A 23,152-nucleotide genomic window follows, 5' to 3' on the forward strand; every position below is an offset into this window, starting at 1 on the left:
TACCTACAACAGAAGTTGATATTCCTATTTGTTAAAAGGGGTTACGTTCTATATAGCAAGAAAGATTTTGTTACACAAGGCCCTTAAGCATCTTAAGCATGCTGTAAAATCCCTTTGTAATGATGTCTCACTTGAGATTAAGTTACTTGGAGCAACTTTGTGTAATTTTCTGGCCTTGCATTCTTTTTTTTAAAATGTATCTGACTGTTATATCTTAAGGACTGAATTCAGAATTAGTCTAGAATTAACTGACTGGAGTTGCGTTCCCAGCTTTACACCATATTTGTTGGCTGCCTAAGGTGAATCTCTTCCCCCATCTATACCTAACTTCTTAACTTGAATAGCCCTTTCTCAACTTTGTAAGAGCTTGAAGACCCTCAAAGGAGGGGGACTTTTCATAGTCTTAAAGCAGTCTAAATCATCAGAGTTTTAGAAGTTGTATTGTGAGCCATGCTAATTTTGAGTTCCAGACCATGCCAGATTTACTTAGCAGCAAGCGCTGTAAGTCAGATGATTTAGCCAGCCAAAAACTGGTAGATGTGCAGCAGAATGTCTGAAGAATCACTGTGTAATTTTTTTCTACTGTTCTGTTCTCTGTCCTTGCTGAAATGAGATGATAGAATTGCTATAGCTGCTGGTCGGTGGTAACCTCTTCAATTGTATTCCTCGTCTTGCCTCAGCTTCAGAGGAATGCAATCTCAGAAGTAAGCTATTTATCTTCGAGCAGGGCACAGAGAATGTGGTAAGGGAGAAGCACGTTCTGTATTTCTCCCTGACTCTACATGTTATATTAGTTTATGGAGTTGTAGTCACATGCTTAAGTGTAAAGGAATAAAGTTTTCCGTAAATGTCTTCAGTTGTTACACTGACTTAAGAATTTTTCTTTGCTTTTCTTTAAGAGGGGAGAGGGTTGAAAAAGGATGGTCCATCTGTCACAGTATTGGGGCTCGATTCCAGCCTGGGGAATTATCAGCTATTTCTTCCATTATTTGCATTACCATGGAAGCAGCATCTCTCATCTGATGGCTGCTCATGCATTTCTTTGGTAGGAATGGTCAGCTGTTGGGTTTTGCTTGCTGCCAGAGCAGCTGTTCTGTCTCCATGAGGCAAAGTTAACAAGCCGGGTGGAAGCTAGGGGGGAAAAAAAGAGGACTGTACTATGCACACAGAGTATTTTCTATTTTTTGCTGGTTAAGTGTTTATATGGTGTAATCCATATGACAAAAAGAATGTACCTGTACGATTGATTTGGCTGTATTACACTATTCATGGAGTGCCAACATAGGTGAACAGCAATGTACGGACAGTCTCCATTGGTTTGACAAGACATCCAGAGAAGCTGGCATGCTGGGGAACTCATGCTGTCAAAGATGTGACACTCCTTTTTGTGTGGCCCCAACAGGAATGAGGTTGGTTTTCTCGTCCGCCAGTGGAGGACAATCTGGTCTTTGCTTTTTTTTTTTTTTTTTTTTTTTTTTTTTGGCCTTCTAGGGTTGGGTGGGGTGTTCCTGTCATATATCTGTTTTGCTCAAAACATTGAAACAACGTGGTGGGTAGTGTACTTTCTTGATCTGCAGAGACCTTTAGATATTTTGCTCGTGTTTTAGAGGTATGGTTGTTTTTAGTTGCAACAGTAGTATGCCGCTGCTTGTGAAACAGCCAAATAGTATTAGATCAATGACATTGAATTATGATTTCTTCAGAAATGTGTTACTGTTAATTTTCACTATAACTATGGACAAGAATGATTAAATAAAAGGGCAAGATTTAGTTTTCTAGTGAGCAGATCACTGGAGAGGCAAAATGACATATGCATGTTTTTCATCTACAGCTTAAATAAAGTTTGATAAGCTATAGATTTTTTTATGGTCTTTACAGTGTGTAGCTTATTTTAGACGACAGCAAGAGGAGAGAGATGATTAGGAAGGAAGGGAGTAAATGCAATGGGGTTCAACTTGTCAGATGTGTGGAGTTTCCCTTGGAGAAAGTTCTTGCATCGATGCTGTCAAGATTGCATTATTAGGACAGAGGATATCTGTGTAAGAGTAAGGGAGAGAAAGAACAACTGTGGAGAGGCAGGATGAATTTTTGACCGCATTGGAGTCAACAGGACTGACTAATTTCAGCAGATCAGAATTTCTGCCTAGGTAATGTCATATTGCTGGAAGACCACTTGCAGGCTTTTAAAACAAGAATGATTTAAATCTAGACATTCAAGTTAATAAAAGAGGAAAAAATGGGATGAATAGCAGAAATACTGGAGGGGGGAGCCTTCCTTTTTGCATGTAGGAGGGCATTCAGGAGCTCTGCATCCTGGAGTCTCAGGAACTAGGACTTGCGAACAAGCTCCCGAAGTGAAATACAGTTCAGACCAGCATGGCTGTAGCTAGGAGATTAAGAAAAAAAAAAAAAATCTAGTTTCTCATCTTCTGAGAACAGATTCTCTTAACAAATGTGCTGTAGTTCTTGAATACCCCAGATGTCTCTGGGAAAGAGCAGTCATTCTCGGAGCTTGCAGTCACATTGTTGGCACAAGGGAAAGCAGATGCTACTTTTTTTTTTTTTTTTCCATTTGTACTACTACTGAGATTGTTTTTAAAATGCGGCTATGTGAGGCAGCCTTATAGGTCATTAACAACGTTTCTCTGTTGTAGCAGGAGTAAATCAAGTTTTAGGGTATGTCTGTGCTGCTACAGCAGAGGCATGGAAAGATACCTGAAATACCTATAGCAGAGGAATATAAAGATATCTGAATGACCTTACTCAAATGCTTGCATAACAGTTTAGGAGTAAAAGCCTTTATGAAGCTTTATGCTGATTTACCCTGCCTTGTAAATTAGCCCCTGCAGAGTCCTGGGGTATTCTGTACTGCAACATAGACTTACTTTCAGTTTATTACTATTTAGATTGGTAGTGGGGAAGGAATGCTTTCAGAATCCTTCAGCAATTACTTGCTAAAAGCCTGTTTAGGGTTGTCTAACGCCCCCTTCCCCCTTCTGCCTTCTCATTCATAAAATGATGCTTCTAATGAATGATCTCAAGCATGGTAAAATATACAGAAGGGTGGGAAAAGGGGACTACACACCTGTAATAATATATTTTCTTTTTTTTTTATTTGATAGACACAGCTGCTTTGATTAAAATACTGCTCAATGTTTGAGTTTTATCTTCCTTTTAAAAGAAGGTTGACAGATTTTGGTTTTAGGGTTGTGGTGTTTTGGTTTTCTGGAGCTGTCCTCTGATGTGGCAGACGACCGCACTGTCACAATTCGTTACCTCCAAACAGCAGTTTATTGGTCTTTCCCTTACCTTTTCCACAGCCCCTTCCTGCTTCTTGTGCTGCTGTTCCTGAATACATCACAACACATCCTTCCCTTTCCTGCCCCTCATCTCTTCTTGTGTCCGTCTGTGATGCTCTGTTTTAAACTTTCTTAGAAGATGGGCTGTCTAGTACAGTGGAGCCCTAATACGTGACTAGGGCTCTGAGGACCTGCAGGAGTACAAGTAATAATTAAAACACAAATTTTGATATTTTTACAGCTCACCTCAGGGTAACTAATGAACTGACAGCAGTTAAAAAGCAGTCTGAAAGCCTTAAAAGAGAATATGACCGTCTTATGGAAGAACATGAACAGCTTCAGGTAGGTGGTTCTGGTTCACTATATGAACAAGGTGTTCTGAAATTGTGCCAGCAAAATTATGCTGGCTGGGTGTTTATTATGCAAGAGGATTTACCAAAATCTTTACTTTAGTATAGCCTAAAGTCACAATGGACAACGCTCCTTAAACTTCATCAAAACAGCAAAACTTTGTCTTGCAAGAAATGGAAGGCAAAGATATTAGCATTTTCCTTTTATTCCTGCTGCATATGAGAAAGTTCAGATCACTGATAGACTCAGTTTTGCTGTCTCTTGGGAGTTACGATTCAGATAACTTTGCATGCCAAGATCAAATTGAAAGCTTCAAAAAAGTGATAGGAGTAGTGCGGGTGGTACGTGCATCATTTACAAGAGTAATTTTGTTTTATTTGTTCTTTAAACATTCTTTTGCAACAGTTTTATTGCAAGTGTTGCAATACTGTTGATACACAAGAACAAAAAACAACCCAACCTAGGTTGCAAACAAGCTAGTGTAAAACTTCACACTGAAGTACAAAACTTGAAAAGGAAACATTAACAAGCAAAAGCTGAATTAGCAGCTTGGCAGGATTTGCATGTGTGCATGGCTGTAATACCCAGAATATGTAAAGTAATTATTTTTGCTAGAACTGTGAGTACTGCTTGTTCTTAAAATTAACTGACAGGTGTTTGTATGTTCCATGCCTAACATCTGGCTCACCCTGTTTTAGTTGAAATGTATCAAGAAAAATGAAAGTTAGCCTATTTACAAGTGGTGATGTGGGAGAAAATACACTATTTTTTTTGATGTTAAAATTCTGGTTAACAGCTTTGCAAGAAAAGCAGTTTGTTCCTGTTGGGGGGGGGGGGGGGGGTAGAATGCAAATTTAAGCTGGATGTAACCTTTCCCTTTTACTGTGTGGCTCAGTTTACTGATTGACAACCTCACCCTAAACTCCTATGGAGACTGCTCAATTGGTCTCTGTGTTCCAGGGTTAAGACCACCATCCATGTCCTATCTTTGTTGTGCTCCCCTGTGTAATGACCCGTAGTAGTACTGCTGCATTTCTTGTGGTCTAGAACACACATGCTTACAGTTTTCCATGTTTACCTCTGAATGAAAAGAACATAATGTACAAAGCACAGTAGATACAACTCCTAGAGATAAATCAGTTGACAGAGCTTACAGAAAAGAATTTTTGCTTAGTCTGCTGCACAATTCAACTGTAATGTGAATAGGGAGGAGAAATAGGCTCTATGGCTGCTACTGTATTGGGATCAGAGTGGATGTGTTACGTGGGGTAGTGTTGATGTGGCTGTAGCCTTGAAGACTGCATAGTGAGCAAATTGCATATGAGTGCAGGAGGGGTAAATGGTAGACTAGTGGTCTGGAAACAATAGTTTCTGATCTTGCCAAATGTGAAAAATGATTTTTCAATCTATCTGTTTTCAGAACAGTTTAGGTGAAGCAGAAGACTGGAAAGACTTGTAGTGCACCTAAGACAGATGGCCTTGATACAGTTGCTTCGATGTGAAAAGTCTTGTGCTGTTTAGACTCCTGATGCATATGTGAAGCAAACTTGATTTTTGTGAAAAGCACATGCACTGCAGGTCACTGTTCAGATTCCTCTAACGTATCTTGGTTGCCAATATGTTCTGTGTTGCAATTAAAATATTAAGTGGCTTGCCAGTTTTGCCATGGAGCTTGTCGCTGCACTTGTAAGGAAAACCATGAAAATCTTTTAATTCCATCTGGAGCAACTTGGTCGCTCTGCAAGCTTTTGCCTTCCAAAACAGTAAGAGATCATGCACCATTTGCTTGTAGCATTTGACTGAGGTTATATATCACGCAAAATCATGAACACGCAATTGCACTAACCTCCTTGGCAACATCTATTAGGAGACTTCAGAAATTCAGTTACCAGTGGGTTGAAGAAGGCAGAGAGCTTTTCATCAAGCGTTCCACATCTATGGAAAATCGAATGACAATCAGTTTAAAAAAATAAAATTGCCTTTCTAAATCCGTCCCACTAGCATGTAACTCTCACTTAGCCACGTGGGTGAATGTATTTTTACAAATAATATTTTGCATGCCTCTGGTTTATTCTTCTTTAATACATTGTGTTATTTGAGTTTTCATAACCAAAATTTTGGGTTGGTTGGTATTAACATTCTGTATTTTTTTTCACTGTTTACATCTGTTTACTCTGTGTGTGCCACCTAACTTCTCTTGCCTTGCTGAGTAAAAATTCTTTTTAACTGTTGATGGTTGGTTTGTTTTTTCATGGATACTATACCTCAAATAAATGTGCACTGTTTTGCAAAAGCCCTTTTTGACATTCTGAAAGTTGTTTTGAGTGTCTTTTTTGTTAATTGGTTCTAATTTGTATTTGAAAGTTGGATATGTTTATTATATTAAAGGTATTGTTTAAGTTCCAGAGTTTCTGGGTTTCGTGTAGATCTCACCTGGCCTACTGTCTCATCAGAGTTAGTAGGTATATGTGCGAAAAGAACAAAATACATTTCTAACTTGATATTTAGCTTTTCCTGGAAATACAGTTTTCTTCATAGAATAATTTTGAGTACTCTGGAAATAGGATTTGTTTAGTTTAGAATTTCAGTGTAGTGTATTAAGTATGATAAATACGGATGCATATGTTTAGAAAATTTTATTTAAAAAATAGTTCATCCTTGCAGGAGAAGTGGTGTAGAATATCTTCTGAGAGATTCTAGGAGACTGGAGATTTTTTTTTTCATATCAATAATTTCACGAAAGACTCCACATTTATAACAAAAACGGATGTTTTGGTGGTATAGTTGAATGCATCTTTATTGGGTTTTTTGTTTTTCTAAATATGTCAGAAATATTTAAAATGATGGCAGAATATTGTCCCAATTTTGCAATCTGATCTAAAGACTACGGTTGGAAGCCTGGGCAGTGATGCATGTCCCTTCAAGATTAGTTCTGGAGATCAAAGGCTAAAATGTTTGCGGATCTGTCAATCCCGTATCCAGTAGATACAGTCTCATGCTTTAAATAATAATATAAAACAATATTAAAAATATGGTAGAGGTATAAAATAAAGTCCTGTTTTGAAATACTAGAGCTCATGTTGCCCAAGAAAATGAACAGTTTTTTCATACTTTCAGAACCAAAACAAAGCACACTTGCTTGTCATTTACTGCTATTACCTACTTACTAAATTTCAAGTGTATCTATCTAACTATTTACTTGTAAGTTGCGTATTTTTTCCCTACATAACAAGGAAAGGCACCATGCACTGAACTCTTCATCCCCAATAATATATCTTAGCAAAAACAGATTGGAACAGAAAATGGGTAGTGGTGAATGCGCCGATAGTATCAGTACTTCTTCTTGAGAGGGAAGTCCAGATGCCTTATAGGAGCTGTTGCTGTAGAGCATTGTTGAACCTTAAAGAAAGAACACATAGTGCCACGTACCACTCCCTCAGTTAAAAGCTGAAGATAATGCCTCGTGTTTTTAAACATGCAACATTCATCATGTTGCTGTATTCAACACTTGATACGCATGCAGTGCCCTCTGTAACTTCATCAGTTGCCTTAGCATGGCAGTTTCCTACTGACTCATTTGAAGGTGGTGATCTACTTGCTGAGAGGTGGAAGAAAAAGAAAGTTTAAAAAATGTCTGCACATCAGGCCGGAGAGAAAGTTTCACCAACTAAAAACTAGGGATTGCTTGAAACCTACAAACTTTCTGCTTTGCCTCTAATTGCTTCTTCTGTGTCATGTCCATTAGTTGAATAACTTACTAAGCAGATTTCCCTGTCATGTTGTGTGATATGACAGTTGTAGTCATCTTTCCTGCTGGTGTACGCTGGATGATCACACGCGTTTGATTGAGTTGCGTATCACACGCTCAGCTCTTCAGGCTTCTGAAACCTCCCGGATGTGTTCTCATAAACAGATTTTTTTGTTACTCAAATTGGATTAGATTTTGTAGTGTCTGCTTTATGGAACTGTGTTCTTGGAAACAGCATTTAATACATGAATATTTTTCTTTCGTAGCACTAGAAGTCTAAACAGTGTATCTGGAAATTCCAGTGGATGGTAGGTCTTTCAGAAATATTTAGTATTTGTATTGTCTCAAAATACTTCATACTGCTTCAGAGCCTGAAGGAGTCTGAATTGATGAATTTGAAGTTGTGGTTGATGTCCAAGGAAAGAACAAACAAATGTCACGTTTAACTCCTGTCTTTCAGACTGTTTGATCAGATTATCCATGTTCAGACTGTTTGATCAGATTATCCATGTTTGCCTTTTTTCTAGGAAGCAGTTAAGTCAAATCTCTGCTAGTACTGATGGAATCAAAATTACTTCCTGTACTCTCATTTGACAGTTAATTTAATTCTGGGTATGTCTCCAGAAGTAAGCATTTAAAGCTCTTTGTACCCTAGCTACTCCTAGTTTCACAGGAATTGTCTTTGGTTCTTTTGGGGTTTTTTCCCCTCTTTACAAAAGTAGGAATGTGCATTTTCAGTATTAGGTAGGGAAGCATTTGAGAGAGTATTAATTCTGAAAATATTTGCACAGGTTGTTACTGATAGTAGCGTTCAAAAAAACTGAGGTGTGTTGTCTTCCTTCCGCCCCCGCCCCCAATGATAAACTCCTTGTGTGGCTGAGTCAAGAAAGCTGTGAAATGATGGGTTCGTGAGAACTGACCTGAATATTAACGGACCTAAATATGTGCTTCCATGTTTCCTTAAATGAAAGCACCTTTAGGTAGAAAGGGTGTTTTTTCTTTTCTCTGTTTTTTTGCAACAAGGTCTGGCGACGTATCTTCTTTAATAAAATAATTTGAGCACAGTTTTTTCTGAAAATGTATTTTTGCATTAGAACTGCCTCTATTCACTGCAACAGTAGACCTTAGCTACACATAACGGTTACTGTGGTTTCCTAGCTTGTTTGGAGGAGCAAAAGCTCTGTTCTTTGCTCAGGGTGGGGAATAACATTTAGGCTTGTTCTTCCAAACGGGAAGGTATTGTAGAAGTAAGTATTCCCTGGCTATCTCAGTTCTCTAGTATTCCTTGAAATACTGAATTTACTTTGTAAGCCATTTGAGACAGAGACCCTCATTTTACTTTGCCTTTGTACAGTGCTAATCCCAGAGGCAAATCTAATGGCGGTCCCTATGTAAAATGGTACAAATAATTTTACAGATAAGAGTTAAGTTGGAAAACCAACTTGTATGTTTTTCCATTCCCCAGTACTCGTTTCTGTTAATCATATACGGTCTAAAAACATAGCTCTGAAGCTGGGCATCCCCACTTCAGGAAGAACATGGAATGCTTTATTTTCTCTGATAAAACGTAATACTGAGTGTGTTTCACTCTTGAAGCATTTTGCGAGTAGGACTAGGCGTTGCAAGATGCGTACATGCATTGTGAGGAAAATGAAAGAAATGCCTCTCTTTTTGTGTCCATCATGCTAAAGTACACAAGTGGTCCACGTGATGCTGGAAATTCCTAGTATCATCCGCAAGTGCAAGTCTCCCCTAGAAGGATGTTGCTGCTCTATCTCCTGCTGTGGGAGGGCTGAGTGGACGTGGAGAACATACCACATTCCGGAAGACCAAGTACCTTTATATGCTAGACAATTCCTTTCTGAGGTCTGCTGAGGCAGTCTTACTCTACACTAACATAATCCAATTTGGGATGTTCAGATTCCCAAATGCACTTGGATACATCAGGGTTTAGCAAGTGGGAACCTATGTCTGTTGAATAGGGACAAGAACTAGCATGGTTGGTTATTGGAGGTGAGGAGATACTAAAGCCAACTACTAGGTAGAATGAGTCATCCCTGAAATCTCACTTGTCAGGGGATTGGACACCAGTTGCAGTTGTAATAAAGACATGTCCACAAGACATGGATTCATAGCTTAAATCCCTTCCTGTATTCTGCAGCCTGAGATCAGCTCGCTGTGTGGTCTGATTGAGTTTACTCTTTTCTTTGAAAATACAGCCAGAAGAGGCAGTAGTTTTGGTGATAATTACATTTTGCGAGGTAGCTTCGTATTTAGGCTGCTTACCTAGAAAGTGAGGCCACGTTGCACATCTTACGTGGCTTGAGGAGGTTTAAACTGATCTTCTTTTGTCAATGGAAGAAACTAATCTGACTAGGAAGGTGCTAATCTACCCCTTCCCTTTTGAGTTTAAGGCACCATATAGAAAAGAGACTGTGAGAGAGCAAGGAAGAGGGACTGTTATTTGTGGCTGGTGAGGACAAAATCCTAGGCTTTGACTTGGGCGTTTGTGTTTAGGATTTGGGAATAGAAAGTGTAGCGGTACTGTAAACAAGGGCTTGGAAACACACTGTGTATCCATCCCAGGCTTGTTCATCTTGCATCAAATGCAAAATAAACAAGATCTTCTTAGAAATAATAACAAGGCAGGCAAAATAATTTAGAAAAATGATGTAGATTTCAAGCTAACAAAAAGGAAAAATGTTGAAGTCAAAAGAGGAAAGGGACAACCTACCTTTTGGCTTTAAGGTTTAGTGTTCCAAGGAAAAGGGGTACCGAGTGGGGCAGGACACTGAATGGGGCCAGCAGTGTTTGCAGCTCATGGGTCTAATTTCAGAGATCTGCCTCTGTGCAGGGGATCCATTCTGAACTCGGGTTTGCACTCTGTCCTCTTCCTTGATTGTGGGTTTTTTTCTTTTTTTCAGATACTGATAAGTGTATTAAAGTGTTATACAGATGGAGTTTTAGTCTCTTGTCCTCAAACATACCCACTTCTGTCTTTCCAATATGCATGGTCCTGGAGTTCTGCACATCACCTGTCAGATGCTGAACCTCAGAGTTCGGTTGAGCCAGACACTTGCAGTAGGAAATGAGTTTGCAAGGACCACAGGTTACAATCGATTCAGATTCTTCTAACTTTTGTCTTCCAATATTAACTGTCATGTTCAGTATGAATTATTCTTTCTTGATATCATCCACTTCTCTATTTAAAATAGTCACATAGATAATAGTTACATAGATAATAAAATAATCTTAGTTTTGTGGGTATTCTAGGAGAAAAGAATATGCGGTACACATCCAATCCTGAAAAATGAGTTTGTTGTATGTTATAAACTAAGGGCAACTATGCTGGGTTTCTGGAAATGTTTTTGCTGCTATTCTTAGCTTTAATGGTTAACCTAAAATGAATTATACCTTCTGAAGTCATTTCATTGTCTTTGCATTCATTTTAGCACAAACGATGTTACCATAACAGCTTTTCAAAGTTAGATTTAAAAACTGTTTTTCATACTACTCCATTTTTTAATCAGGAGTGGATTCTAAATCAGTAGATTACTTCATTTTGATGCTGAGGTTTCCATACGTGCTTGAGGAGTATATGTCTGCTTGAATTAAATTACTGTTCTGTTTTCCAACTTTAATTCCCTATCCCCACAGTATTATCTGCTAGGAAAAATATCTGAAAGCCTTGCCCTTCTGGCATTGGTAACACGTGCAGGTTTCACTTTTCCACCGCGGAGTTTCCTCTAATCCGAAGTTACAGCAGAGCTGCCAAGGAGTTAGTTCATTGCCTCTGCTCCGCTTTGGCCAAACGGGAAGCTGCAGCGCCGGGCCCCCTCTCTCGCTGCCGCCCCCTTCTCCTTCCAGCCGCGGCTCCTGGCTGAGCGCGGGGACGTTTTGGAGAGCAAATCTGATGCTCCGTGCTGCCTGCCTCCAGCTTCCTGCGTGCCCGTGGCAAACGTCTCGGTATTTCATATAGACGTGTGTCTCGGGTTAGAGTCGGTTCCCAAAGCTCTGATCGCTGGACCCGGCCGGGATGTTGGTGGGGGAACCCCGACGCGGTTTCGGTGCGGGCCGAGCGGAGCCCGCCGCGGAGCGGCCGCGCTGGCCGTCCTGTCTCGTCCCCTCGGGCCGGCCCTTACAGCGGGGGCCGGGCCCTCTCCGAGGCCGTCTTTCGGCGGAGATAGCTCCTAGGGGCAGCCGGTGGCGGGGGACGAGCCGATCCCCGGGGAGAAGGGGTTGGTTGTCGGTGAGGGAGGGGGGTGGGGGGGGGTGCGCAGAGCCCTGCTCCGCACGGAGGACAGTAATTCCCGCTGACAGCAGCCCTCCTCCCGCGCTGTCCCGGGCTGCATGCCTGCCAGGCAGGCTGCTTTGAAGTGCGGCAGGGAAGAGAGGCTGCGGGGGGCCGGCCGGGGCCGCCCCGGGGCTGGGAGGGTCGCTCCGGGCAGGGCTGCCGGAGGAGCCGCCGGGGCGGCAGGGGGAGGGAGGGCGGACGGAGGCGTCGCCCGGGCCAGCCCGGAGCCGGGTGTCTCTTGTTTTCCCCATAAATAAAGCGCCCGGCTGCGGCCGGCCGTATAAATGCTGCGGCGGGGCCGGCTCGCCCTGCCCGATGCGGGGGACGGGCAGCAGGTAGCGGCGGGGCGGCCCCGGCCCCGGCCGCGGCGGGCGCTTCAGGACGCGGACAGCTCTGCGCCCGGGGCCGCGGCCGCGGAGGGGAGGGAGGGAGCGAGGGAAGGAGGGAGGCGGCGGCGGCCGGGGCGGCGGCGCTGGCTGCGCGCCGGGGCCGGGCGGCGGCGGCGGCGGCGGCAGCTCCTCTCCGCTCTCCCCCCGCAGGCAGGGCCATGGCAGCGGGCGAGCGGGCGGCGGAGCCCCCGGCGGACCTCAGCCACTACGTGGTGGCGCGGCCCATCTACAGCGAGGCCGGCTTCCAGGAGGAGCACGAGCGGCGGCCGCCGCTGCCCCCCGCGCTCCGCCAGCGGGCGCAGGCGGTCTGCAGGTGGGCGGCGGCGGCGGCGGCGGCGGCGGGGGGCGCGGGGCGGCCGGGCCCCCCCGCAGGCTGCAGGGAGCCCGGCGGCGGCGGCGGCGGCGGTCCCCGGGGTCCCCGGCGAGGCAGGCGCGGGCTCGGCGCCTCGCCGCTCTGCCCTGCGCGATAAACTGCACCTCGGCAGGCACGACATAGCCTGAACAGCCTCACTTCCCACACTGGTACATGCATTTATTTCTATATATATGTGTGTGTATATATATATATATATATATGCACACACACAGTCTACTCTATACATTATACACACACACACTCTCTCTCTCTGGATATATACCTCTCTCTATATCCTTTGCTTCCTTTAATATTGGAGAGTGCAGACACAGTTGCACATAGGGGTAGCGCTTCCTTCAGGAGACTTTGGATACCAAAAGATGCCTCCTTCCTAGCAGGCAAAAATAAAAGCGCCGGCCTCCGCCTCTTAAAACGGGCATAACCCGCAGTTTGCTGCTGGTTTGGGCGCTGCTGGCCGCTCTCCGGTTGCGGCTTCGGAGGGTACAGCATCAACGCGTTTGCTTGCAGCTGCTCGAGAAAAAAGGCCTTTCACGTCGCCAAGCGCTTCCTGCCCATCCTGGAGTGGCTCCCGAACTACCGCGTGAAGGACTGGCTGGTCAGCGACATCATCTCGGGGGTCAGCACGGGGCTCGTGGCCACTCTGCAAGGTAAATGGCGGCACGGCGCCGCGGCGGCGGGCTCCGCTCGCCGAGTCCGCCCGGCACCGGGATGCGATGCCGCCGGAATGGCAAATCGGAGGCTTGTTGTCTGATACCAGATATTAGGTATTATTTTGCAGTACATAATTGATGAATTTAATTTACTTTTTCCCTGCTCAGCTTGAAGACTTAAATTTCCTTTGATATGCTATTCGGATGTGGTTACCCCTTTCTCGAGCCTTTTGCCCAAAAACTCATTTTAATATTTTAACTTTTATTTGTGTTGGGGTGGACCAAATAAGTCATGTATTATTTCTGTTTCCTGGTTGTCTGAACCTATAGCTCTTCTGCAGCTGCATACAAAAAACTAGTTATTCCCCCCAAATGAAGGCAACGTTGATATCTATTTCTTTAAATTTTTTGCCCATTCAAATATCTGCAGAAAACAATACTTAAGGAGGTAGTGGTGTAGTCACGTTTTAAAAATTGATGAAGTTGATGGATACTTACAGTGCAGGCCTTATAATATTCAGCTTTCCTTATTTCCTTGTTACATTTATTAGCAAAACATTCAGTAGACGAATAAATAGAAAAGTGGCAGAAATAAGCAGAAATGAGTGAAACCATCTTAGTTAAGAGAAGAAAGACTTAAAGGGGAGAACTATTCTTCTGCCTGAGGCAGCTGATCTGGTCCACTTTCAAAGGCAAGACTAGTTGTAACCCTGATGGGATCCAGCATATTCATTTCTTTGGTTTGAACGGTGCTCTTTCCGACGCTATTTTCACGGTTTTTCAGGACTGTGGGAGGTTAAGTTGGCTGTATCAACAGCACCTTTTCCCGTAATGGAAATTAAGTGTTTACATAGGGGGGCAAAGATCATGGAGGCCCAACAAAGAAAATTATTTATCTCGTTCCCAATTAGTTGTCTATGGCAGAAGGGAGCTTGTCCTCTGAAGGTGTCTCCCGTTCCCCATTGATTTTAGAGGAACGAACGCCCAAAAGAAAAGACATTATAGGATTTTCTAGGAACCATAGTATTGCCTGTGCTTCAGTTAAACCCTCCAGGCAAGATCCCATTTTGACAGTAATGGTTTCTTAAATAGCCACAAATATTCCCTACTGTCTATTCCATTGAAGTGCACTAGTAAGGCAAAGGTTAGCAGAAAAGAAGCATTACAAACTTCTGCCCCAGGCAGAGAGTGACCTGAGGAATAAAGAACTGAGGTGACTTGTCCACAGTCATGCGGGAAGTAGATGTCAGAGCTGGAAGATCTCTGCAGAAGGTAGTGCCTCAGTCACAGGAGCGCCTTTCCTTTTTAACATTAACTGGGTTAGGTGGGCCTTTGATCTGACCTAGAACAGCTATTATGCTCTTTCTATAGCTTCCTCATTTATATTTTTGCAGGGGAAGCCTGATTTTCTCACAATAAGATTTCACTGGAGCAATGTATTACTGAAGTACACCAGCTGGTCTCATGCCTCCCTATGTATTCCAAAATACATTAAAATCCTAATTAATGCAAATCTAATCTGTGTCAGATATGCATTTGCTGTAATTTAAAAAATATATGTAGTTCTGAAATTCCCAACCGTATGAAAAATTGGCCAAAAATGATGGCTGAAAAGGAGGCTTCTAGGATCATGAAGTGTCCCTAACTATCAATAGCTGTGTGTGTTGCTCTCAGGCCTCCCACGAGTTGCAAAAGTGTGACCAGGACTTAGGTTATTTTGAGCTCTGTCAGCATTTTGTTTCTTTGGAGGAGAATGCTAGACTCTGCAGTGGGAGCTAACTGGGATATGATATTGAATTACAGGTGCAAAATGCATTCTAAATTGTATCTGGGTAAAGGCATAAATCTGTCCGAAAGTCTAACCCTATTTTAGACAAGATACTAGTCTACTGAGAGATTTTAAATGGGAAATTGTCATGACGTATCATTTCAGGTTTGGCATACGCTTTGCTGGTTGCAGTTCCTGTTGGATATGGTCTCTATTCAGCTTTTTTTCCTATCCTGACATACTTTTTCCTGGGAACATCAAGGCACATCTCAGTTGGTAACTGCATGCGTTCAAGTTACAGTAAATTATCTTTACAAAGAGCTAATCCTTCCTGTGACCATTCATGTTTAGTATAAGATAGGTACTTTCTGAACCATATCGGTTGTATTTAATATTAATATTGGTGGGTTTGGGGGACTTCAGACTTACATCTTCTCTGTACAGGCAACTGTGCATCATAGCTATCTTCAGTTGTGCCCATGCATGCCCTTTGCTTGCATTTATGCTCACGTTTAAATTTTGCCTTTGGCTACGGTCTATGCAAGAAATTACAAGATCAAAGCCGCCCTAGGCAGTATGAACAGACACTTTGTCTATCAGCTAAAGCTCAAGATGGCTAAAACAGAGCTCTTGGTCTTCTCCGCAAGCCTTCCTTGCTACATCCTTTTTTGATCACTGTGGACAATATCATCTTCTTGCCTGTCGCGGAGCCCCAGAACCTGTGTATCCACTCCGGCCTCGCTCTAGGCCCTCACATCACGGCTATGGGTAAACCTTGTTGATTCTTTCTGAATACTTTCTCTAAAATATATATATATATTTTTTTTCCTGTCAGTTCTCACAGTTAAAATTCGTGTTTAAGTTTTCATCATACACAACTTGTTCACTGAAATTTCTTTTTCTCAGTTTTAACAAAATACAGTCTTGCTATCCAGATATGAGCTCTCACCTCTACTTGTGTTGACATCCTCACTTTATATATTTTAAAACACTCCTTTTTATACTTTCTTCAATGCTCTTTTTCATATTAATGCAGTGCTCTCTAAAATATCTGTAAAATTAACTTATCCTTCTTTAAAACATTTCATCAAATTTTCCTTTTCTGCTTAATTATAGTCATAACCGCAATGAACGCGACTATGTTTAGGTTGCGCGTTGCTGACACAATGATCATTTTGCTCCCTATCTGTCTGTATCTTGACCAAAGTATGGTTTCAGTCATCTTTAGCCCATGTAATACCCTATCACTGCTGAAAGGGGCAGTCCTCCCCCTTGCTGTGTGCTCCTGCTACCACCACTGCGCTGGGATTCCTGACCGTGCAGCTGGGTGTGATGATCTGGATCAGCTCATTCATTCAGCTGAAAACTAACCCTGGAAAAAAAAAAAGGGGGGGGGGGAGTTGCTTTCAGCTGGATCAGAACCGCTGGTGCTAATACAAGGGAGAAAGTGGGAACATGCTGCCCCTTTTGGGCTGGTACAGCCTTAAACTGACTGAAGCAAAGCGTGAAACTGAACCCGTTATGTATTCTGTAAGTTATTTCAGGAAGGAATTGTATCTCTGAATCACGTTTGCAGCGCCTGTGGCTCCTAATCCCCTAATGCTACAAATAATAAATCATGTGCCCTGGTTGAAATATTAGACGAATTTTGTAATTTAGAATTTGCTTGTCTACTCTGATAAATGCTGCTTTTTGATGCGTAGTAAATATTCTCTTTATCGTTACAGGTCCCTTTCCTGTAGTCAGTTTGATGGTGGGATCTGTTGTATTGAGCATGGCCCCTGATGATAACTTTCTCATAGATGGCAGTAATGCTACAGGGGCTAACGGTACTGGGCCACTGATAGACACTGAATCCAGAGATGCCCAGAGAGTGCTGATTGCCAGTACCCTCACGTTTCTGGTTGGAATTTTACAGGTAAAATAGTTGACTTGAAGGCACGGGTTGATATTGCTTTAATTTTAAGGGGTAGAACTATAGCATGGAAATACCTACTAGGGCAGAAAGACATTTTCCCATAGTAAAAACGTAGAAATGAAGGAAAGTTATCTCAAACTCTGAAGAGCTTGCAGGGGACTATTCTTATCCTGGGCAGAGTTTGTAGCAGCGTGACGGGGGGATGCAGGCAACAGAAGAATAACCCTGTGACTGTAGAGCAAGAGACCTCCACGAAAATAAGTGCTATGAGTACATATCCTGGAGGATCCTTTCACACAGCTCTTCAGGTCTCCCTTATTTCTGTGGATGACATGATATTAAGCTACACTAGGCTGCCTTGGGGAAGATGCCCTTAGACTCCGTGTCAACAAAGAGAAAAGAACGAGGCATAAGAAACCATCAGAAAAAAAGTAGGTGTGAATTTGTACTAGGGAAGGCAAAGATGGGCTTTAGTGCACAGAAAACAAGTTCTAACGAATGACACATCAGTGTCCTCTGGAGTGAGGTCGGTGGCATCCAAAATTTGGCCTTTGCCCGCTTCTCTATGAAAACAGGGCTAGATCCTCCCACTTTGCTGTGCACATTACTTCCCTTGAAACTGATTTGTCTCATGCAATGAGTTTGTCTGTTGTTGAATAAAATGGGTTTCATGCTTTCAGGCTCTCTCAAGTCACAGTCTTGCTTATGCCCATGAGCTTATTCCATGGATAAAATCATTTAACTGACTCGGCCAAAGCTCACCTGGGTCAAGGCAGGTGCAGATACTGTGATCAGACCTGATCAGTTTTCATGCTTTCCAGAGGCATGTTCATGGGAGTGAATGTGAACGTTTTTGCCGTTTCATTGCTCTATCATTTCATTGTTTAGCAAGTTGTTGTTCTTCATGATTTTTCCAGGTAGTATTTGGAGTCCTTCAGATTGGTTTCATTGTGAGGTACCTTGCAGATCCACTAGTTGGGGGATTCACAACTGCAGCTGCTTTTCAAGTGTTTGTGTCACAATTGAAAATAGTCCTAAATGTTTCAACTAAAAACTATAATGGTGTCCTTTCCATAATATATGTAAGTACAGCCTTCTAATTGGCTTTTATTTTATGCCAGAATGTTTTCATAATTGTTTATTATTTTCCATCTTCTGCTTCCATTTCATGCAGAAATGATTCATATATATTGTGGTAAGTACAGGATATTCGTTTAGGTCTTAGTCTCACTCTCATCAAGATCTGCAGGTTGTCATGTAGAACTGTGGGGCTCTAAGCAGCTGCTTTCTTGGTTCCCCAGACCATGAAAGGCTAATTGCAATAGGTAAGTCTTTTCCAGGCACAGCTATGTTCCACATAAAGTGTAAACATAATATCCAGCAAAACAATTTTTCTTCTCTAGGTCTGCCAGCAGACCTGGTAGAGTGATGGACTAATTAATCCAGTAGGTTTTTTCTATCTCTGTTTTGTACGTTTATGGAAGGGTGGTACAGCTAGTAGAAAGTTTTTTTGAAAAGGAATTAAATGGTTCTGCCAGCCCCAGCAAGCCTAAGGTCGGAGTGCTGGCTTTTTAAGTTAAAGCTCAGAGTTTCTGCGTTCGAACAGGTGAGCCAAGCAAACTCGTTTGCAGATGTGCGTAGAGCAAAGAAATTGTGATTTCTGGCTCGCTCAACCAGTGATTTGCTGTGTCAGCTTCAGCAAATCTTGGATGCGCTTCAGAAGTGGTATTTGGCAGCCTGCAACACTAAGCATCCAACGTGAGGAGAACTCACAACCCCCCCCGGCGGGGACCGGTCGTTCCCCGGCACTGAGTGGCAGCGGGATGGATGATAAGTGAATACTGTAAGCAGGACAAGGGGCAAGACATGGCTGCAGGCTGCCCACAGAGAAGCCTCTCAGTTCGTGTTTCAGGAAGGTTTCTCCCTTAGCTTAGAAAACATAGCAGATGTTAGATACTTTATTTCAAAAACAGGGGAAGAGGGTCTTTTCAGGGTGGTGGCAGTGGTGCTGCTGCTGCCCCCTCCCCTTGCCTTTCCACTAACTGCCCGGTATTTGGGGAGCTAACCAGGATGCCAGAAGTCTGTTTCCAACCTCTTATTGCATCAGCTCGTTCTGCCAAAGCTGCCTCACTTGGCGTGGAAAAATGAAATATTCACAGAAACAAAGGGCAAGGGAGAATTACCGTGGTGGCTAGGAGAGGGACGGAGAGGTTTCGGCAGCTTTTCTTTGACCAGCCCTTCCTGTTTCCTCTGTACACTCAAAAGTGATACTTTTGTCATGTTTGTATATACACTACATGAATATAAAAGTCCGTTGCATGCACTGTAGTTTGCAATAAACAATCGGACGGAGCAAGGGCATAGCAAGGGTAGATAAGGCAGCTGCCAGTTGTAGTCCGGTTGGGAGAGCCTGCTAGCCTCTGATCAAACGCTGGTGGGAGGGTTAACGTACCTGACGGTGAGGGTGGGCGACCGCTTTTCTCAAGTGCAGCCTGAGGGGTCCGGGCTGGCGTGCTCATTCTGCGGAGGAGAGCAGAAAAAGGGAAGATAAAACCCACAGACTGGATGTGCTGGGCGTACAGTGAGCCAGAGACTTGCCCAGGGGTCTGCTAGCTGTCTTTTGGATCAAAAAATGAGCATCTCTACTGCTATGTGCACAAAGTGAAGGAGTTATATATGTCTCCTTCCTTGCTCTAATAACAGGCAGAGGTAAAGCACAGGTAGGGGGGGTGAGCCCTTGTTCTTAGTATTAGTTTTCTAGAAATTGGGAAGCAGAAGCAATCTGTGCAGGCAACTCTTGCAGTTGTGCCTTTTGAGTTAAATTCACCATGAAATCCTTTCACTGATTCGGTAACAGCTTGACAGGACATTGGAGAGACTTAGGCTCCCCTGGGCCTGAGCAAAGGAGTGCCTAACCCCCGGGCTCCTCCATAACCCTGCGCACCTGTTTCTTCTTGTGAGTGTATTCGCAGCCTTTAAAGGGATGAGGGTGTATTTTAAATTGTCATTTTTATTTTTCAGACTCTTGTTGAAATATTTGAAAGAATTGGTACCACCAACATTGCAGATCTTATTGCTGGACTCCTCACCATTTTTGTCTGCATGGTAGTTAAAGAAATAAATGACCGGTTCAAACACAAGATACCTGTACCTATACCAATAGAAGTTATTGTGGTAAGAAGAGAACCATAACAAAAGCTGGAAACAGCTACAATAGATGGGGCTGGCTACAGGAAGACAAGAGCGGGTTTTTTTGGTTTTGAAACTGTTGTTTTATTTGATTACAGACAATAATAGCCACGGGCATTTCATATGCTGCTGACTTGGAAAAAAAATACAATGCTGGCATCGTTAAGAGCATTCCTAGAGGGTGAGTGCCTTTGTATTTTGGGACACAGATAATTTTTTAATTGGCTAAAAACGACAGAGGTAAGATAAAAGATGTAAAAGAGAGACTGAGAACTATAATCCGAGTTTAGGACTCCGAGCTGGAGATTTCCTGAGTTTTACTCCTGGTTCTGTCACTGATGCCACCTAATTATGTTGCCTAGCTTTTCTTTAAAAGGGGTAAAATGGGTTTAGGAATACTTACGTGACTCACAAAGTTCATTTGAGAATTAGTTGTTTCATGCTCACAAAGTAAATACATGACTATGGACGACATAAGAACATAAACAATTAAAGGATTTTTTAACCAGGAAATTCTGCTTCTGCAAAGATTTCATTTTTAAAAACATGGGTTGTCTCAGCGTGGTCCATATTCATGCTGCTACTGTTATCCTAATTAATATTGTCACTTGCATATTCACAGGAGCAAGGATTTTGAGGATTACACTGGTAGAGACTTTCACTTGAAAGATTCAGAGCACTTCACAGTAGTAACCTTCACATTCCATTTGCTGTTCAAGCCTTGATTAATTAAAATTTGTGGAAAACACAGTAGGGGATACAAATGTTTTTGAGATCTTCCGATGGAGTATGTTAACAATAGTATGAAGTGTCATTAATGTATTTATGTAACTCGTCATACTATTGAATATATCCTTTATTCAGTGCTTTAAAAAATGTACTTCTTCACTTTGCTATCACAAGGCCAAATCTCAGTCACACTGAGAACAACGGGAGCTTTGTTGCTGACTAATAGCATCAGGATTTGGGCTACGGTGAGCTAGATGAGCGTGTTCTGTATGTCAATGGGCTGTTTCCACCTTCTTATTAACTTGAAATATTACGCTTGAAATTATAAGCAACCTGTATGCTTCTGCCTCAAGCTCCTTGACAGCTCTAGGAAGAAAAGAATTTGATCCAAGTTGATAATATTAATATATTTTCTAAATGCTAGATTTTTGCCTCCTGAACCTCCAGCTGTCGGCATGTTTTCCCAGATGATAGCAGCCTCATTTTCCATTGCTATCGTTGCTTACGCTATTGCAGTCTCTGTGGGGAAAGTATACGCAACCAAATATGACTATGCTATTGATGGAAACCAGGTATGTAAAACTAAAATAGTTTACAAACGTGGAGAACATAAGTTCTGTTTCATGCTGACTTATGCAGTTAGATGAAAGAGACATCTATGCAGATGTGTAAGACAAAATGTAGAATTTGACAGGAGAAATTAATTTAACTGTTGCAAAACATAGATGAAGTGGCCATGTATTATCTGACAAATTTACCACACAGAGATGGGCCAGATGTGCTCTCCCCTCGGTGGGGGCCTTTCATCCTAATTCATTTCTTCTCTACTGCTTTAGTGTCCAAGCTTGCTCTGAAAGGGTAATTAGAGCAAAGCACCGTGTAGAGGAATTTTCAGGTGATGTAAAGTTGACATGGGCAACTTCAGCAACCTGCTTTCCGGCTCTATCTGTAAGGCATCTTCTGAGGTCAGTTGCTGGAGCAGGGGAGAAAGCAATGTTAAGCTAAGAAGCTGCTTCAGGCAGCTTTATTTAGGCTTAGTCTACGTGCAGCACCAGTATCCACTGAGCTTTTTCACTTAGGGTGTGATTTTATTCCGATAGTATTAAACTATGCTTCTCAGTGTGACACTAGTTATGTCAATATGAATATACTTGTAACTGTATAGCTAAGTCCTGTAGCTTCACAAAAATAAGTGCCTACCAGTATATGAACGTACCTGAATAGCTGTCTGCATCAGGCCGTTGTACTCTTATAATAAAACATTAGCTTCTAATAAGCCTATAGCTAGAACGTTGTACGAGCGATGCACTGAAAAGCTCTTAGAGGATTCCTGCAGGTTTTCAGTGTCTGCATGGCTGGTTCTGTGGCTTGCTCGTGGGCGTGGGACAAAAACGCCGTAAAGCTTCCTTGTCCCGCATCTATCCCGGTTTTGAACCGTACCCTTTGAGCATTTAGGAAAATGCATTCAGACAGTAAAAAAATAAACTGAGCACCTTGCTTAAATAGGTCCTTCCGTATTTTAGTGCTCATGAATTATGCCCAGGTTGTAAAGCTGGATTTTGGAAATACTGTTATGCAGTATGTAACAGAGTTATATTTGTGAACATGCTAGTCACTTTATAATACACAAAGTTCATATCTAGTAACGCTTTGATTTAAGGTTGCCTAAAATGCATTGACTTTCAGTTTAATAAGTCTGTATGAATAATGCATATTCTTGAAAGTGCTGTTTATGCTGTTCTTTTGCTGAATATGCTGTACTGCCAGCACTGATATGCTTCAAAGATACTAATAAAATATTATAGTAGTCAAATTACTGCCTATAAAAAGCAAAGTGACTTCCTTCCAACACTAATGCTGACTTTTACACATACTGAATGTTAAATACAGCCATGAATGATGGGCAAATAGTTTACTTAAAGTAAATTGGAGAAGTTCAAATAAGGTTGTAAATGCAGGTAGTAAAATCGTTTCGAAGGAGAGTCTAATCCCATTATCTGCCAGTGTTTATTTTGTCTTCCCAGATTCATAGATTGTCAAGGCCCAGGCACACTAGGAACTGTATTTCTGGCTTTTTCTCCCGAACACAGCTGTTATGCAGGAATGGGCACGAATCATCTAGGTCTGTTGCGTTAAAGAGCACGACTTCAAATTCTTGCCCTTGTAATTAGAGCTAAATGAAAAGCAGAGGTTTTGGCTCACAGTGTTGGCTCACAGGTTTTGGTTCTTTCGGGAGAAGGGGAGCGAGAGTCAAAACCGAATCTTCAATTACATTTTTAAAAATCTGCAGCGGGTGGAAAGCTCCTGCGACTGTGTATCAGCTCAGTGAAAGCAATGTTTCCCTCAATTACGTGGGACTGCAGGCAGCTCCCAAAGGCCTCATTTCCCGGACGTACTTCAGAGGAATGTCCCAGATCCCAGGGCGTCCAGCTCCTGGGGTT

The 23,152-nt window shown here is 42.5% G+C and overlaps 2 protein-coding genes across 4 annotated transcripts in view; both read left to right on the forward strand.

Annotated features, from left to right (window-relative positions):
- The window catches only part of LOC104138389 (B cell receptor associated protein 29), a 40,985-nt gene extending 35,029 nt beyond the window's left edge, over window positions 1–5,956 (forward strand). The window contains exons 12-13 of the mRNA XM_068930405.1: window positions 3,541–3,641; window positions 5,071–5,956. Of these exons, the coding sequence (XP_068786506.1) occupies window positions 3,541–3,641; window positions 5,071–5,109 (140 nt within the window). The 3' untranslated portion in view covers window positions 5,110–5,956. The remainder of the gene's footprint in view (window positions 1–3,540; window positions 3,642–5,070) is intronic.
- A 5,331-nt stretch (window positions 5,957–11,287) lies between these two features.
- The window catches only part of SLC26A4 (solute carrier family 26 member 4), a 28,263-nt gene continuing 16,398 nt past the window's right edge, over window positions 11,288–23,152 (forward strand). Inside the window, exons 1-9 of one of the 3 annotated variants that reach the window (XM_068930419.1) lie at window positions 11,889–12,027; window positions 12,232–12,394; window positions 12,965–13,104; window positions 15,041–15,151; window positions 16,603–16,793; window positions 17,711–17,875; window positions 19,815–19,967; window positions 20,081–20,163; window positions 21,136–21,283. In XM_068930419.1, the coding sequence (XP_068786520.1) occupies window positions 12,240–12,394; window positions 12,965–13,104; window positions 15,041–15,151; window positions 16,603–16,793; window positions 17,711–17,875; window positions 19,815–19,967; window positions 20,081–20,163; window positions 21,136–21,283 (1,146 nt within the window). In that variant the 5' untranslated portion in view covers window positions 11,889–12,027; window positions 12,232–12,239. Of the gene's footprint in view, window positions 11,365–11,888; window positions 12,028–12,231; window positions 12,395–12,964; window positions 13,105–15,040; window positions 15,152–15,566; window positions 15,644–16,602; window positions 16,794–17,710; window positions 17,876–19,814; window positions 19,968–20,080; window positions 20,164–21,135; window positions 21,284–23,152 lie in introns of those variants that run through there. The other 2 variants (XM_068930427.1, XM_009665954.2) reach the window with 2 other exon arrangements.

This window comes from Struthio camelus, chromosome 1 (assembly GCF_040807025.1).
Source record: "Struthio camelus isolate bStrCam1 chromosome 1, bStrCam1.hap1, whole genome shotgun sequence".
Classification (NCBI taxonomy): domain Eukaryota; kingdom Metazoa; phylum Chordata; class Aves; order Struthioniformes; family Struthionidae; genus Struthio; species Struthio camelus.